At 31.9% G+C, this 13,571-nt stretch overlaps 1 protein-coding gene across 1 annotated transcript; it reads left to right on the top strand.

Moving 5' to 3' along the window:
- The first annotated feature begins 2,850 nt into the window (after positions 1–2,850).
- Positions 2,851–3,783, top strand: LOC131655863 (histone H4). Its single transcript, XM_058925662.1, has one exon. The coding sequence runs from the start codon at positions 3,348–3,350 to the stop codon at positions 3,657–3,659; it is 312 nt and encodes a 103-aa protein (XP_058781645.1). The 5' UTR covers positions 2,851–3,347; the 3' UTR covers positions 3,660–3,783.
- The last annotated feature ends 9,788 nt before the right edge of the window (positions 3,784–13,571 follow it).

The following is a 13,571-nucleotide window of genomic DNA, read 5'->3' as shown; positions in this document are numbered from 1 at the left end:
CATTTTTAGCCTATTCGGTTTCGCATATTTGATGCTTCCAATAACGAATCGTTTAGACGATTTTGATTCCGGGAGCTTTTGCAGCGTTTAAAAAAAATTAAAAGCACAATTTTTTAAATAAGGGATATATTTCAACCCCCCTTATAGATCCGTTCTATCGTCTAACAATTATGAACACTATATTTAATGATTATTCTCACTTCACCATAGTCTATTTAGATGACATATTAGTATTTTCAAATTCTATAAACCAACATATGAACCAATTTTATGAGATAATTAAAGATAATGGATTAGTATTATCATAAAAGAAACTTAATTTCAATCTAAAGTAAGATTTTTGGATTTCTGATATTTCCCAGGGCATGTATACCCTTATTAGTATATCTTTAGAATTCATTAGTAAATTTTCAAACGAATTAAAAGATAAAACTCAATTGCAAAGATTATTATTAGGTTGTATAAATAATGTGTCCGAGTTTATACCTAAGTTAAGAACCACTTGTTTTGTATACCATTATTCAAGAGACTAAGGAAGAATCCTCCTTGCGATTAAAGTAGATAGTTAAAAAAAATTATCATTTATATTTAGGATGATTCAATGACCAGAAGTGTCTTGCGATTAAAGTAAATACTTAAAAAATTACCATGTTTAGGAATACCTTATCATAGAGTCAATCTTATTGTTGAAACCGATGCCTCAGACATAGGTTTTGGGGGAATTCTAAAACAAATACTTTTGGGCATGGAAAAGGAACAAGTTGTCAGATATTATTCTAGAACTTGGAATCCCGCTCAATTAAAATATATTACTATTAAAAAATAAATTTTTTTCTATTGTTTTATGTATTAGAAAATTTCAAGATAACTTGTTTTTAAAAATATTTTTATTAAAAACAAATTGCAAAGCTGCACAAAGTGTTTTACAAAAAGATGTTAAAAATCTAGTTTCGAAACATATATTTTCTACATGGCAGGCATTAATTTCTGGTTTTTATATTAAAATCAGACATATTCAAGGTATTAAAAATTCATTACCAGATTTTGTAACCAGAGAATTTTTACCGAAAAAATATGAGTAAAAAATCAGTTAACCCCGGAGATGATTATGGTTCTCCCATTAATGATAAAAAAAAATAAGGAAATAATTTTAGATTCTCCATCTTTTATTTCCAAAGTTACCTCTCCTATTACTGCTACTCCGTGACAAATATTAAGCCTACTTTATTGACCCCATTAGCTTTTACCTTTTAAATTACCAGCCCATTATCTATTCAGAAAGCTCACCCATCTAAATTAGCCTATTATACTCCTCATTCTTCCTTACCAAAATTGACTTTTATTACTAAAGATTTATCTATACCAATATTACCTCTAGAAACAATTTATTGTCCTCCAAGTTCGTTGTTATTACAAAATATTTTAAGAAATTTCCCTCAGGGGTTTTTCTTCATTCCTAAAGATCCACCAAGACCAGAAAATTCTATGAATTTATCTTGGTAGATTTCGAGTCTATTACTCTTACCCATTAGACATATCAGAATGATAAATCTAACATTAAGTTCTCTAAATTCAAAATTCATAAGGTATTGTCTCCTTCTGATTGGAAACAACCTCCATCAGAATTAAAATCTCTTTCTATAACCTTTACTCCACAATATTATTCTTATTTTGATTACATGGATGCTTGGTTTAATTTTCTGTCTGTTGAACCTTTTAACCACACTTGGTTTATATGGTTTAACAAAGATATTTCACTGAGCTTCTCTAATTGGTTTATCCGGTGGTTCCAAATTGTTGGGCCAATTTTAGAAATATTTCATGATAGGCATTCAACAATTTTACAAAAAAAAAACTACTTATCCTCATTACAAGTCTTTATTATGTTTTTGTGCTGTTTTTGGAGTTACGTGGATTTCATCCTGGACCTTTTCAACTGAATCATTATGGGAAGGGTTATCTTCCACTCAATTAGTCAAGAAATTTCCTATTAAATGGTGCTCAAAGTTTAATCTATAATTGCTTTCTCCATCAAGATTAGATACTTGGTTCAAGTTTCATCCTGATCTTTGTAAAGAAAAGGCCATCTCTTCAGAAGATACATCTTTCTTGTTAGATCAATCAAAATCACTCGCCTCTTTATCTGTTGCTTCAAGCCATAAAGAATTATTAAGCAAGATTAAAGAAGCTATGGTTGTTTTATCTGAAAGTGATAGTGCTTCTAGCACTTCTGAAAATATTAATGAAGATGATGTTATATAATTATAGACCTTTGATGATCTGGATTTTATAGATCATTCAATTATTTTGAAGATAAGTTCAATTATGTTGAAGATAAGATTATGAATATTTCACTTGTCAGCATTATTTGAAGATAAAATTAATTATGGAGAAGATAAGAGCAAAAGGACAACTACGGTCCCCTGTTGGCCTCAATTATCTTCCATTCAGACTTACTTTTGAATTATTCACTCTACTTTATTAAAGTTTTTTGTTTTATTTCAATTATTCATGTCATGTGGGCCATTACCTTTTGTAAAAGTTTATGCTTAAGTTTATTTTAATTTCAAGTCCGTGAGGATTCTTGCCTATAAAAGGATCATTAGTGTGTTGTAAAATACATTCAAGTCTTCAATCTTAGAATTTAATTTTTGATTTGCCATTCTTTGTAAGTATTTTGTATAAGTGAAATCATGTGTTTTAATATTTTTCAACATTTCTTCCGCATATATTATTATATTTATGTTTACCTTTACTATATTTTCCGCATCAAACAATTTTTTAGTTTAAAATTATTTTTATAATTAAAAAATTATAAATATTATCAAACAATTTTAATTTTATTTATAAATTTTTTATAACTTTTACAATTGGGAAAAAACTCGGCCAATACTTTATTTAAGTAACATAAAAGATTTATTTAACTAAATAATGCTGTGTGGAGAAGATATTTTGTATTTTGTATTTGAGTAAAAGACTAATTGACAACAACCAAGACTTTCAGAAAAAAAATGAAAGGATGAATTTCCTGTTTAAAAAAAACTTCATTTCACAAGTCACACTTTTTCTGGTCACGTGATTAAAATATTGTATTTTCTCACAAACAAAATTAACAGCGAAAAATACTTACTATCCCCCACAAATCTTACAACCAATCAAAATACAGCAATTTAAATCCAACGCTCAACGTTTCAAGTTACCTACTCACACGGATAGCTAGGAATCAAACGGTTACAGCTACATATCTGAACCCTATATAAACTCCAACTTCTCCGCAATTTAACAGAAAACCACTTTCGTTCGCAATCAGTTTCATCAGAGAAATAAACTCAAGAAATCACACAGCCATGTCAGGAAGAGGCAAGGGAGGAAAAGGTCTCGGAAAGGGAGGCGCAAAACGACACCGTAAGGTTCTCAGAGATAACATTCAGGGAATAACAAAGCCTGCAATTCGTCGTCTCGCGAGACGCGGTGGCGTGAAACGTATCAGCGGTCTAATTTATGAAGAAACTCGTGGTGTTCTCAAGATCTTTCTTGAGAATGTGATTCGTGATGCTGTTACCTATACTGAGCATGCTCGCCGTAAGACTGTTACTGCGATGGATGTTGTTTATGCCCTCAAGAGACAAGGCAGGACTCTTTACGGATTCGGCGGTTAGGAAATTAGGGTTTATTGTAATTTGAATCTCAATGTTGATGTATAATGTGTAATAATAGTTGAGCTTTAGCATTGGCACTGTTTTAATTGATGATTTGAGTTTTAAATCCAAATTATTGCTGTTTTGTTAATTACGTGCCTACAAATTGGATTTCTATTGTAATGCACACACTATAATCTTGAGGAAGTTTTCAAGTCTTTTATGTTTTATAGCAATATTTTTCACAAACAGGCAGATACCAATGGAGAAGCAGGACTGCTGTTTAGCCTATAGAAATTTATATACCTAACCTCGGTTAATTTAAAGTAAAGAGTCATCAATCAATTACCTATCAACTATCAACTACCTAACTAATAATGAAGCATGCCTAAGAACCGCCTAAATTACCTTTTAACAAAATTTTAATTTACACTAAATAAAGTCCTATAACGTAATTCAGTAAATAAACATGAATAACTCCCCTAAAAGCTGATGTGGCAGCATCCCATTACTCAATGTCTCAATCTATCTATTTCATTTTTTTTCCTCTTTTTGAATTTCAATTTGCATCGATCCCTTCATTTCCCCCCACTCTTCATTCACCTCTCTCACTCCAAAACTCAGTTTCTCTCACTCCTCACTTCTCTTCCTTGCTCAATTCAACACAAAACAATGACTTTCCATGGCCTTTTCTCCTACTCTTCCAAACAGTGATTTTATAATCACTCACACTTCTTCAACATTACAAAGTTTGTTCAACATCATTCATAATCATTTTCACAACTCTCAAATGTAAGTTATTTTAGTTTTATTTTTAGTTTGATTTATATAGTAATATCAAATATTTTCTTTCATATGGCTTGGAATGGTTAAAAAAATAGCTCGTGAAAATGGAAATGCTTGATCTGAAATTGATTTCATTTGTTCCATTTACATGATTTGTTTTTTTCCATCTTATTTCGCCTTTCCCAAACTTTCAAAGACAATGAGTAGTGACAAGGTTTTGAGTTTTTCTGTTTTTTTAACTAAAGATTGAGTTTGAAGATAATATTGGAAGTGTTTTAGATTCTAAAGATTGGATACTGTGATTGTCGTGTTTCTGTTTCTTTTGGATGTAAATATTGGTCCGAAGCATTTTTTCCTGAGTTTTTGTTCTTTTTTGTTGTTCTTCTTTTTTGTTGTTCTTATTGTTTGTTGGTCTTTTTTGTTTTTAATAAATGTTCAATTTAACAGAATATATAAATATTTCTACATCAAAATGATATTTCATTTTCTTCAAATAATGAAAACTTTGTATGCTTGGCTATCATGGAAGCCGTGGAGGCAAGTGAAATGTTGATTTTGTTTTTCAATATGTTTTCAGGTGGATTACTACAGTGTGGTGTTGAAAGTGTTACAAAACACTTAACTGTTGGTGACTACACACACCACTGCCATTGTTTTACATTAAGAATTGTTGTCACAATTTATATTTCCACAATTTATGTTCTCACTCTCACAGTTATCAAAATTTATCTCACAACCACAAATGTATGCGATTAGTTAATGTAAATTCAGTTTTGATAGTTGCAATGCTTTCCATTTATCTTATATGTTTCAGATATCTAGGCCTCCTATGTTGATCAAGGATTTGCAAAATGGAAATAAGGATTGGAAAATTCACTGTATGTGTTTTACATCTATAACTTCTTTTGCTCAAAGCATTTCCATACATGTTAAGGAATTTTGATTCAAATACTTATTACATCTTGGCTCACTTCCATTAATAATCTTACATCTTGATTTTCTATTCATTGTTGTACATTGAATTGACAATTAAGGTCATAAATATTTCTTAAGGTCATCACAGTTTTTAAAGTTAACATCATACTACATGAGTTAATAATATTGATTTTGTTATGCTAATGACTCTGCTATGCTAATTACTTCACAATGATCCATGAGAGTGATTCTACAACGATTTTGCAATGCTACATGAGTTAATAACAGTGTTTCTACAATGATTCTGCTATGCTAATGACTTTATAACTCACTAACTATTTCAAATGTCGACTATTCATTTTCAGTACTCACGTTTATGTTTCAAATTTAACATGCACATTAGTTATTTCAAAACAATTATCGATATTACACATTATCACAATTCTGCTATCAGTTCAGTATTTTGTTAACCAACTTCGCACATGTCTACATTGATGCTGCGATTCTTTATTCATGTATAATGATTCAGTACACGTTATTTCCATTTATATTCAAGTTCTGCTACACTTTATTAAAGTTCTGCTACATAGACCGCAACATATCATATGTTACTGACTGATGGTTTTAAGATGAAACAAGTATGTCACGTCCACAGCTGGTACTGCCTTTTTCAGCTACATACTTTCCCTATATCAGATAAAGGTCCTTTCTTATACTCTACATTTATAAAGGACATGTCTACATCACTAGCTTATTATATTGGTTGTCTATTTCCATACTATTTTTTTATGATTTCTATGCTTGGAGTCTTTTTGAAGATTAAAGGCTCTTTTTAGGTTCATTGAATAATAATTGTATTTAATCTACATAAAAGACAAGATATATTTATTATTCAATAAACCTAAAAAGAGAATCTTTGCTTATAAATAAGGCCGGAGGGAATAGTTGTCTATCACCAAAAAGTGCATGTCAAACCATATAGTTGCATTTCAACCATAATTGTCTTCTCTTTTGCTTATCTATTTTGTGTGTGCATGATTTCAATGTGAGAGAGGAGTGAATTCATTCAAACAAACTTAAGCAAAGCCACACTTCTCCTTTGGATGTAAGAACAAGATGGGAGTAGTCAAAATCTCGAAGAAGTAGAAATGCACAAGGGTTATGCAGTGCGTGGAATTGACATCACTTTACTCTATCACCTTGGTAATAATATTATTTAACTGTGAAACAACTTATGACGTTGCTCCCAACAAATGGTCAAAGTGAACATGTGTTGTATGTATGGACAATGTTTTATTTGGTTACTATTTCTAACCCTTAACTTGATCATCATAGTAAATGTTATGGATACCTTAAGTAGACTTAGCCATGAAATGATGTTGATTTAGAAGTAGCAACAGTGAGATGGCATTAACCACTTCATTCATTATTGGTCTTTCCCCTGATTCTTATTTGTAAGTATAAAAGCATTGTGTATGCTATAGGCAACAATTATCTCCCAAGGTCTAATAGGTGCAGCATCCAAGGATCCAAGAGTGCTCGAATTTCTGGTTTAAGTGTGGCTGAAATCAAAGGACAAAGTAGCTCTCTTGACAAAAAATAAAATAGCTTTTTAGGTATGCTTCCGACAGTTTTGTTTCATTTATAGATCACAAGTTCAAATGTGTGAGCAAATCTTTGTTGGATAATGAATATTTTGTTTAGTAGGTTATAATAAAATTAGTCTTTCTATCTCTCTTTGTAATGTGTTTTATGATATATCGTGTTCTTTTATGCATAACCATACAAATTCTCTTTTGTTAGCTATGGGAACAAAATATTTCACGTTTATGGTTTCTCAATTGCAATTATCTTCTTCATTTTAGCCGTTAAGGGGGTGGTCACTATTAGCTAGCTGCATTGTTTAACATGTTTGATATATGTGATCTTAATAAACCATATAATTGCTTCTTTGATTGTAATATCTTCTATATGACATGAGAAAGACTTTCAATTTTTTGTCAACTATTGTGTATGTGACTTATATACCAAACTTTGATTCAAATAAAAAACTAAGTTCACTGTTTCAAGCTTTGAATAATACTCATATGATCAAGTGATTAGCCAAACATGCAGAAATTTAATGACATAGTCAACATCAATTTTGGACGTGTTCTTTTAGAAAGCATGAAAAATGATCTTTTTCCAATTTTAATTTCATACAATATGTTTCTTGGACCATGGACATCTATTTGATATGGACTAAAAGCAATGAGTGATGTGCATTTTCTACTTAAAATGAAGTTGATATAAAAAATTATGGTCTATAGTTTATGATTTCTATGCTTGGAGTCTTTTTGAAGATTAAAGGCTCTAGGGAAAAAAAGATAGAATTAATTTTATTTGAAACTGGTTTTAGTGAGTTTCTTTTTCGAAATATGGTGTATTGATGTTAAACTTTCATTCAGATTATCATTTGTAAAGTTGTAAAGTTGAGTTTTGGAAAAAGTAGTGATTATCACCTGTAAATTTGTAAAGTTGTGGTTTTTATAGTGATATCTTTAGTGAATCAATAAGATATGTTGTTGAATCATATTTTTAATGAATAATATTACAGGTTTAGAAACAAAGTAATTACATTACCTTATCTATTTTTGTCTGGTTAGAAACTAAGTTATTATGACATTGTTGTCAAACTGTTGCAACTTTAATCTGTTATAGTCCAAATGGTTGTGATGTACTAAAAACGTTACCTTCGAGCATATTTAAAGTTGTATTATTTTAACAGTTCTAAGCAAAGGTTCATTCTTTTCAAACTAACATAAACAAAGTTTTTCCACTTAGTAAATGCTAATGACTATTTCAAATAATAGCACATGATCTTCACTTAGAAAACAATACAGGTAAATCTAATTGCCTATAAAATATACTAATGTTGTCTCTGTGACCACTTTAAATAGGAAAATAGTATGGGTGTTTTTGGTTTTTTAATATGATGTTAATATTTTCCTATCAATATATTGTTATGTTGTTAGTGCTTTAAAACCATGTAACTCAACCAAACACTACCGTGTTTATGTTGTTGATTTCGTCTTTACCTCCATTGAACTTAGATTTTAATGTTCAAACTAATTAGAGTGACACAACTAATATTAAACTTTATATCACTATAAAATATCTCTCCTGATCTTTGTTTATCTTTTTTTAAGATTATCACATATGTTCAACAAATCCAAACAAATTCAACTTTTTTTAGTGACATTTCTATCAAATTATTTAAGATATAAATATTATACTAATTCAGTTTAATGCATTTTAATGAAAAAAACTTTTATAATCTATAGTAGAATAAAAGCTTTGTTAGTAATTTAATTTAATTTAATTTAATGCACTTTAATGGAAAAAAAATAATTGTTGGCATCTATCTAAATGTAAGTTTGAAAATTTTGGTTTTACAATATATTTAATCAATTTTATTTATCTATTATTACTAAAAATAAGAATTAATCTATTTCTTAATTTTAATAAAATTAATAATTTATTTTATTAAATGGATAGTATTCAATAACCATGGAGACAATTAGTTTTTTTTACGGGTTACTACCAATGTAATACCTAATTTATTTTAATCAATATTTATTTTTATTTGAAAGATAAAATCTTTATTTCTAAGGAAATAATGAGAGTGATATTTGTAAATTTTACTAATTCGTGTGAGTTTTATTACTGAAATTCACTATTCTCACGGGTCACTATCACGACAATACCTTTTTTTTTTATTCAACAAAATATTTGTATATATTTATAGTTATCAGTGATACTTGTAATATTTCACTTTCAATGATGATGTTTCACATTAACATTTCTAAGAACCATTTAGGTATAGGTGCTCATTTCGTTTGTACTATATTATTCACATTAAGATATGAATTACCCGTGCGGACGCACAGGTCTTCTACTAGTTTCTTTATATGCCCATCAACTACCTAACTAAGAATATAATATACCTATTAACTCCCTTAATTGGCCTTTTGCTTTTTTTTATTTTGCACTAACATATGCCCATCTTGGTAATTTGCTAAATCAAACTTCTACTCAACCAATCAAATGTACCCATTGTTCCAAGTGGCACCATTTTTTCAATTTTGTTATTGCTAAACAACAATTAACCATTGTGTAAAAATAAAGTTTGGAGAATCCTTTTACACGCTATACAACAGGGGAACCAATTTTCAATATTTCCCTCTCATTCTCTCCTTTTCATTCAATCTTCATACATCATTCTCTCTCTTTTCATTCTTCATAAAAATCTGCGCATACCACAGGTACCACCCTTCTCTCTTCTTCTTCTTCTTCACCCACTACGCCGTACAAGGGCTTTCACAGCGCTTTTTTTGGCCTTTAACAGCGCTTTAAAGCGCTGCCAAAGCCAGCGCTGGCGTAGGCTACGAAAGCGCTTTTAAAAGCGCTCTGGTAGACCCCCCCTTTAAGAGCGCTTTCCTGGAAAAAGCGCTCTTGTAGGACCCCCTATAAGAGCGCTTTCCTGGAAAAAGCGCTCTGGTAGACCCCCCTTTAAGAGCGCTTCTTAGTAAAAGCGCTGGCAAAGACCAGTAAAAAAGCAAAAAAAATTAAAAAATTACGCAGCATACAAAAGCGCTTTTGGAAAAGCGCTCTGGTAGGCCCCCCTATGAGAGCGCTTTTTCTGGAGAAAGCGCTCTCATAGGGGGGCCTACCAGAGCGCTTTTCCAAAAGCGCTTTTGTATGCTGCGTAATTTTTTAATTTTTTTTGCTTTTTTACTGGTCTTTGCCAGCGCTTTTACTAAGAAGCGCTCTAGTATGTGGACCTTTAAGAGCGCTTTTTAGAAGCGCTGTAGTTGCTAAATGAGGTATTTTTATGTGCAGCCTATAATTTAATCCTCCTAGTCGACCTGTAATGTTTTCGACCTGTAATATTTTCGACCTGTAATATATTTTCGACCTGTAATATATTTTCGACTATATTATTTCAGCCATCAGTAAGACAATATATATACTAATATATACCATTATAATATCCAAAATTATATATATACATCATTACAAAATTATATATATACATCATTACAAAATCAACAATATTATAGTTCAAATCTGCATGAAAAATAGCTTAATATAAAATTGACACAATTCCTCTTTGATTTCTTCTAACTTTAGCTTCGAGTACCCAGCAGCACGGAATTCGTCAAGGTACTATAAAACAAAAACATAATATGAATAATATATTTAGGTAAATGTAATAAATTATATGAAATTATCTTAAGTTATAACTTTATACCGTGGGAGGAATCTCTAATTGATTCGCCTGAATGATTTCTTTCATAAACCTCAATACAAAGTATCCGCAGTCTGAACTGTTACGCTGTAGCGGACACTACATAGAAAAACAAATAAGATTCTATATAAGTTGTCTTGTTTTACCAAGTAGCATAAATATTATAAGCAAATTTGTGAAAAGTAATGTACCTGCACTTCGATCCAGGTGATGTTGTTTGATTTAGTCCGGGATACCTGTGCGCCCCGTTGACTACGGAATACTTGTATTGATCTAATTAACAAATATATAAAAGCATATGTTTAGATCAATCCCACAAATAAGTAAATATATAAATATACACGAATATATATTTAGAACGATCCCACTTACAAATCAACGATTTCCTTCATGGCCGGATAATTGGTCCATTCACCCTTTACCGAATTCAGATAATACACGACTTCCCTTATCGGGTTGATAGCAAGCAGCAACCAGTGTGCTCTATAAATTAAAACAATAGGTTATATGAAAATATTGCTATACACTAAAGAAACAGAGATTAGATGAATAAAGAATGAGAAACTAACCCTACTGGTCGGGTATTATACGCCCAAAGATGCAGACATTCTGTATTGCCGGTGGACATGAATCTATCGACTAAGCGCTGTCTAACAGATTCCGGATCCGAAACAATTTCCATTCCGCTGCAATGGGCGGAAGACACGAACCGGAATCTGTTAGACAATGCAGTCCCGCGCAACACTCTGTCATACAACAACCTTAAATAAAAACATAATAAACATTAGATTCTTTTCATTGAAAAGTGTAAATAAATTATATTGTGGGACTAATTAAATAATATATCGGATGAGTGAATATTACCGGATGTATGAATGCATATTACTGACGCCTAGTTGATCTTGGTTAAAAATCTCTTGCAAGTCATCAATTGTAATATGTGACTTGAACTCAATACCGAAGACACTTTCATCCATATCGATTTCCCGTAAAGCACCATCCTTCATATCGGACATATCAACCATTGTTGCGAGTGTCGCCCGGTATCGAGGCACAAAAGCACCGCCTTTTCTTGCCGCTTGCTTCGGAGGACCACTGGGTGGTACGCTACGAACCTGCTGCGTCACTTGTTGTGACTCCCGAGCGGATGCCTAAAAATCATATAAGTTAGGTAAAATATAAAATCATGCATATTTTGATTCAGATTATATATTAACACTTTAAATGTACCTCTTTTAGCGATGCAACAGACTCCTCCTCCTGTAAAATCCCTTTACCCTTAATTGCGGGTTTTATAGGAGCAGTCTAAAAATAAAATGTAAAACATAATTAATAAACGGTTTAGAATTGACATTCGAAAACTAAATGATTCATAATCGTTTTCAATTTACCTCATCACTAATGGTAATGAGCTCCGAGGGCCATGCAACAAACGATCCTATTGCATCTCGCAGCAATGTCGTCTCTGAGACCATGTCAGGTACCGGTAGAATCGCATCACGATCTAATACAACATCCACCGATACTTTCAGGTGTCCATCCGGGAGCGGTCTGTGGTGAAGTAAATCTCCCGAAGTGTTGTGCACTTTTCCCTTGCCAACTAGTCGATAATTCGGTTCCGATAAGTATAGTTGGCAAGATGAAATGCCCTAAACCAAAAGTAAATATAAAGTCATTATCATTAATAAAATAGAACAATTTAAAAGGAAAAAAAATTATAATTACCTCGGGAAATTTCCTTTGATAGTTGATACTAGCCTTATCACTAGTTTCTTTCACCGATGAAGTGTTGCACTTTTCTCTCATATACACTTCTTTATCTCTTTGCAATTCAGAGACTTGTGCTTGCAATTCCGCCAACTTTTGCAACACTTCTTCATTTGAAGGATTTCTTCTCCTAGGACTCTTGTAAAAAGAGGTTGGAGTCACACCATGACCCTTACCCCTCACCCGACCGGGATACTCGGGAGCATCTAGTACTCTACTAAGTACGCTCTCCTCACCGGTGGATGCCGATTGCGACAAGGTCTCCTGTAATTCATTTACATTTAAATAATTATTAGTGGAGATAAAAAGTCATTTATATATTAAAAAACATTTGATTTAATTAAAGACACAGTATTATACTTACACATTCAGTATAAACTCTCTGAACATCGGGATCGACAGCGTGATTCTTGCCCACACGAGCTTCCTTCCACAACACATGTACAGGAAGTGAAGCTTCCTCACTTTTAGTCTCCTCCAACTATGCATTGACACAAACGATAAAATCGTCAATTAAAACATGCACATGTAGACAATTAATTAAATCGAATTTCTATTTACTTACAATTTTATCCTCTAAGCGTGCATATCCCAAACGCCCTTTTTTGTATGGATACGCGGGTTTGGATGCTCTCTCCCTATTCGTGGCACTCTTTTTCTGAAAAGCTTCATCTCTTTGCTTTACAAACTCAGCCCAATCTGCTTCATCAATGAAGGTCGCATACTTTGTTGGCCGTCCCGGTGCATCTTCAAGAAATTTTCCATCTTTATCCTTAAGATAGGTGTTTGTCAAAAAACTTTTCCACCCTCTATATCTCTTGCCGGCCAAACTAAGTATGTAGCTTTTACGTTCATCTGGTATCTCAAAAGTCCTCTGCAAAAAAACGTACGCATAGTGTGTTAGTATAAATAATTTAAACAATTTATCGTCAAGATAATAACAACAATTAACCATATATGATATATACCTGAAGCTCTTCCCAAATCGCTTGTTTTTTCTCCTCCAATTCTAAATTTTTCGTTTTCGATTTCCAGGTAGCTATGGAGACCGGAATATGCATACGGACAAGTGTACCAATATAACTTGTCAACTTTGCAGAATTAGGACCAATTGGTTGTTTATCAGAATTCCATTCCAATCGGTATACTAATCCTTGGTCTCTATGTCGTATGAT

This window comes from Vicia villosa, linkage group LG3 (assembly GCF_029867415.1).
Source record: "Vicia villosa cultivar HV-30 ecotype Madison, WI linkage group LG3, Vvil1.0, whole genome shotgun sequence".
Lineage (NCBI taxonomy): Eukaryota > Viridiplantae > Streptophyta > Magnoliopsida > Fabales > Fabaceae > Vicia > Vicia villosa.
Note: the sequence above shows the minus strand (reverse complement) of the source record. Positions and strands in the feature narration are given on the sequence as shown.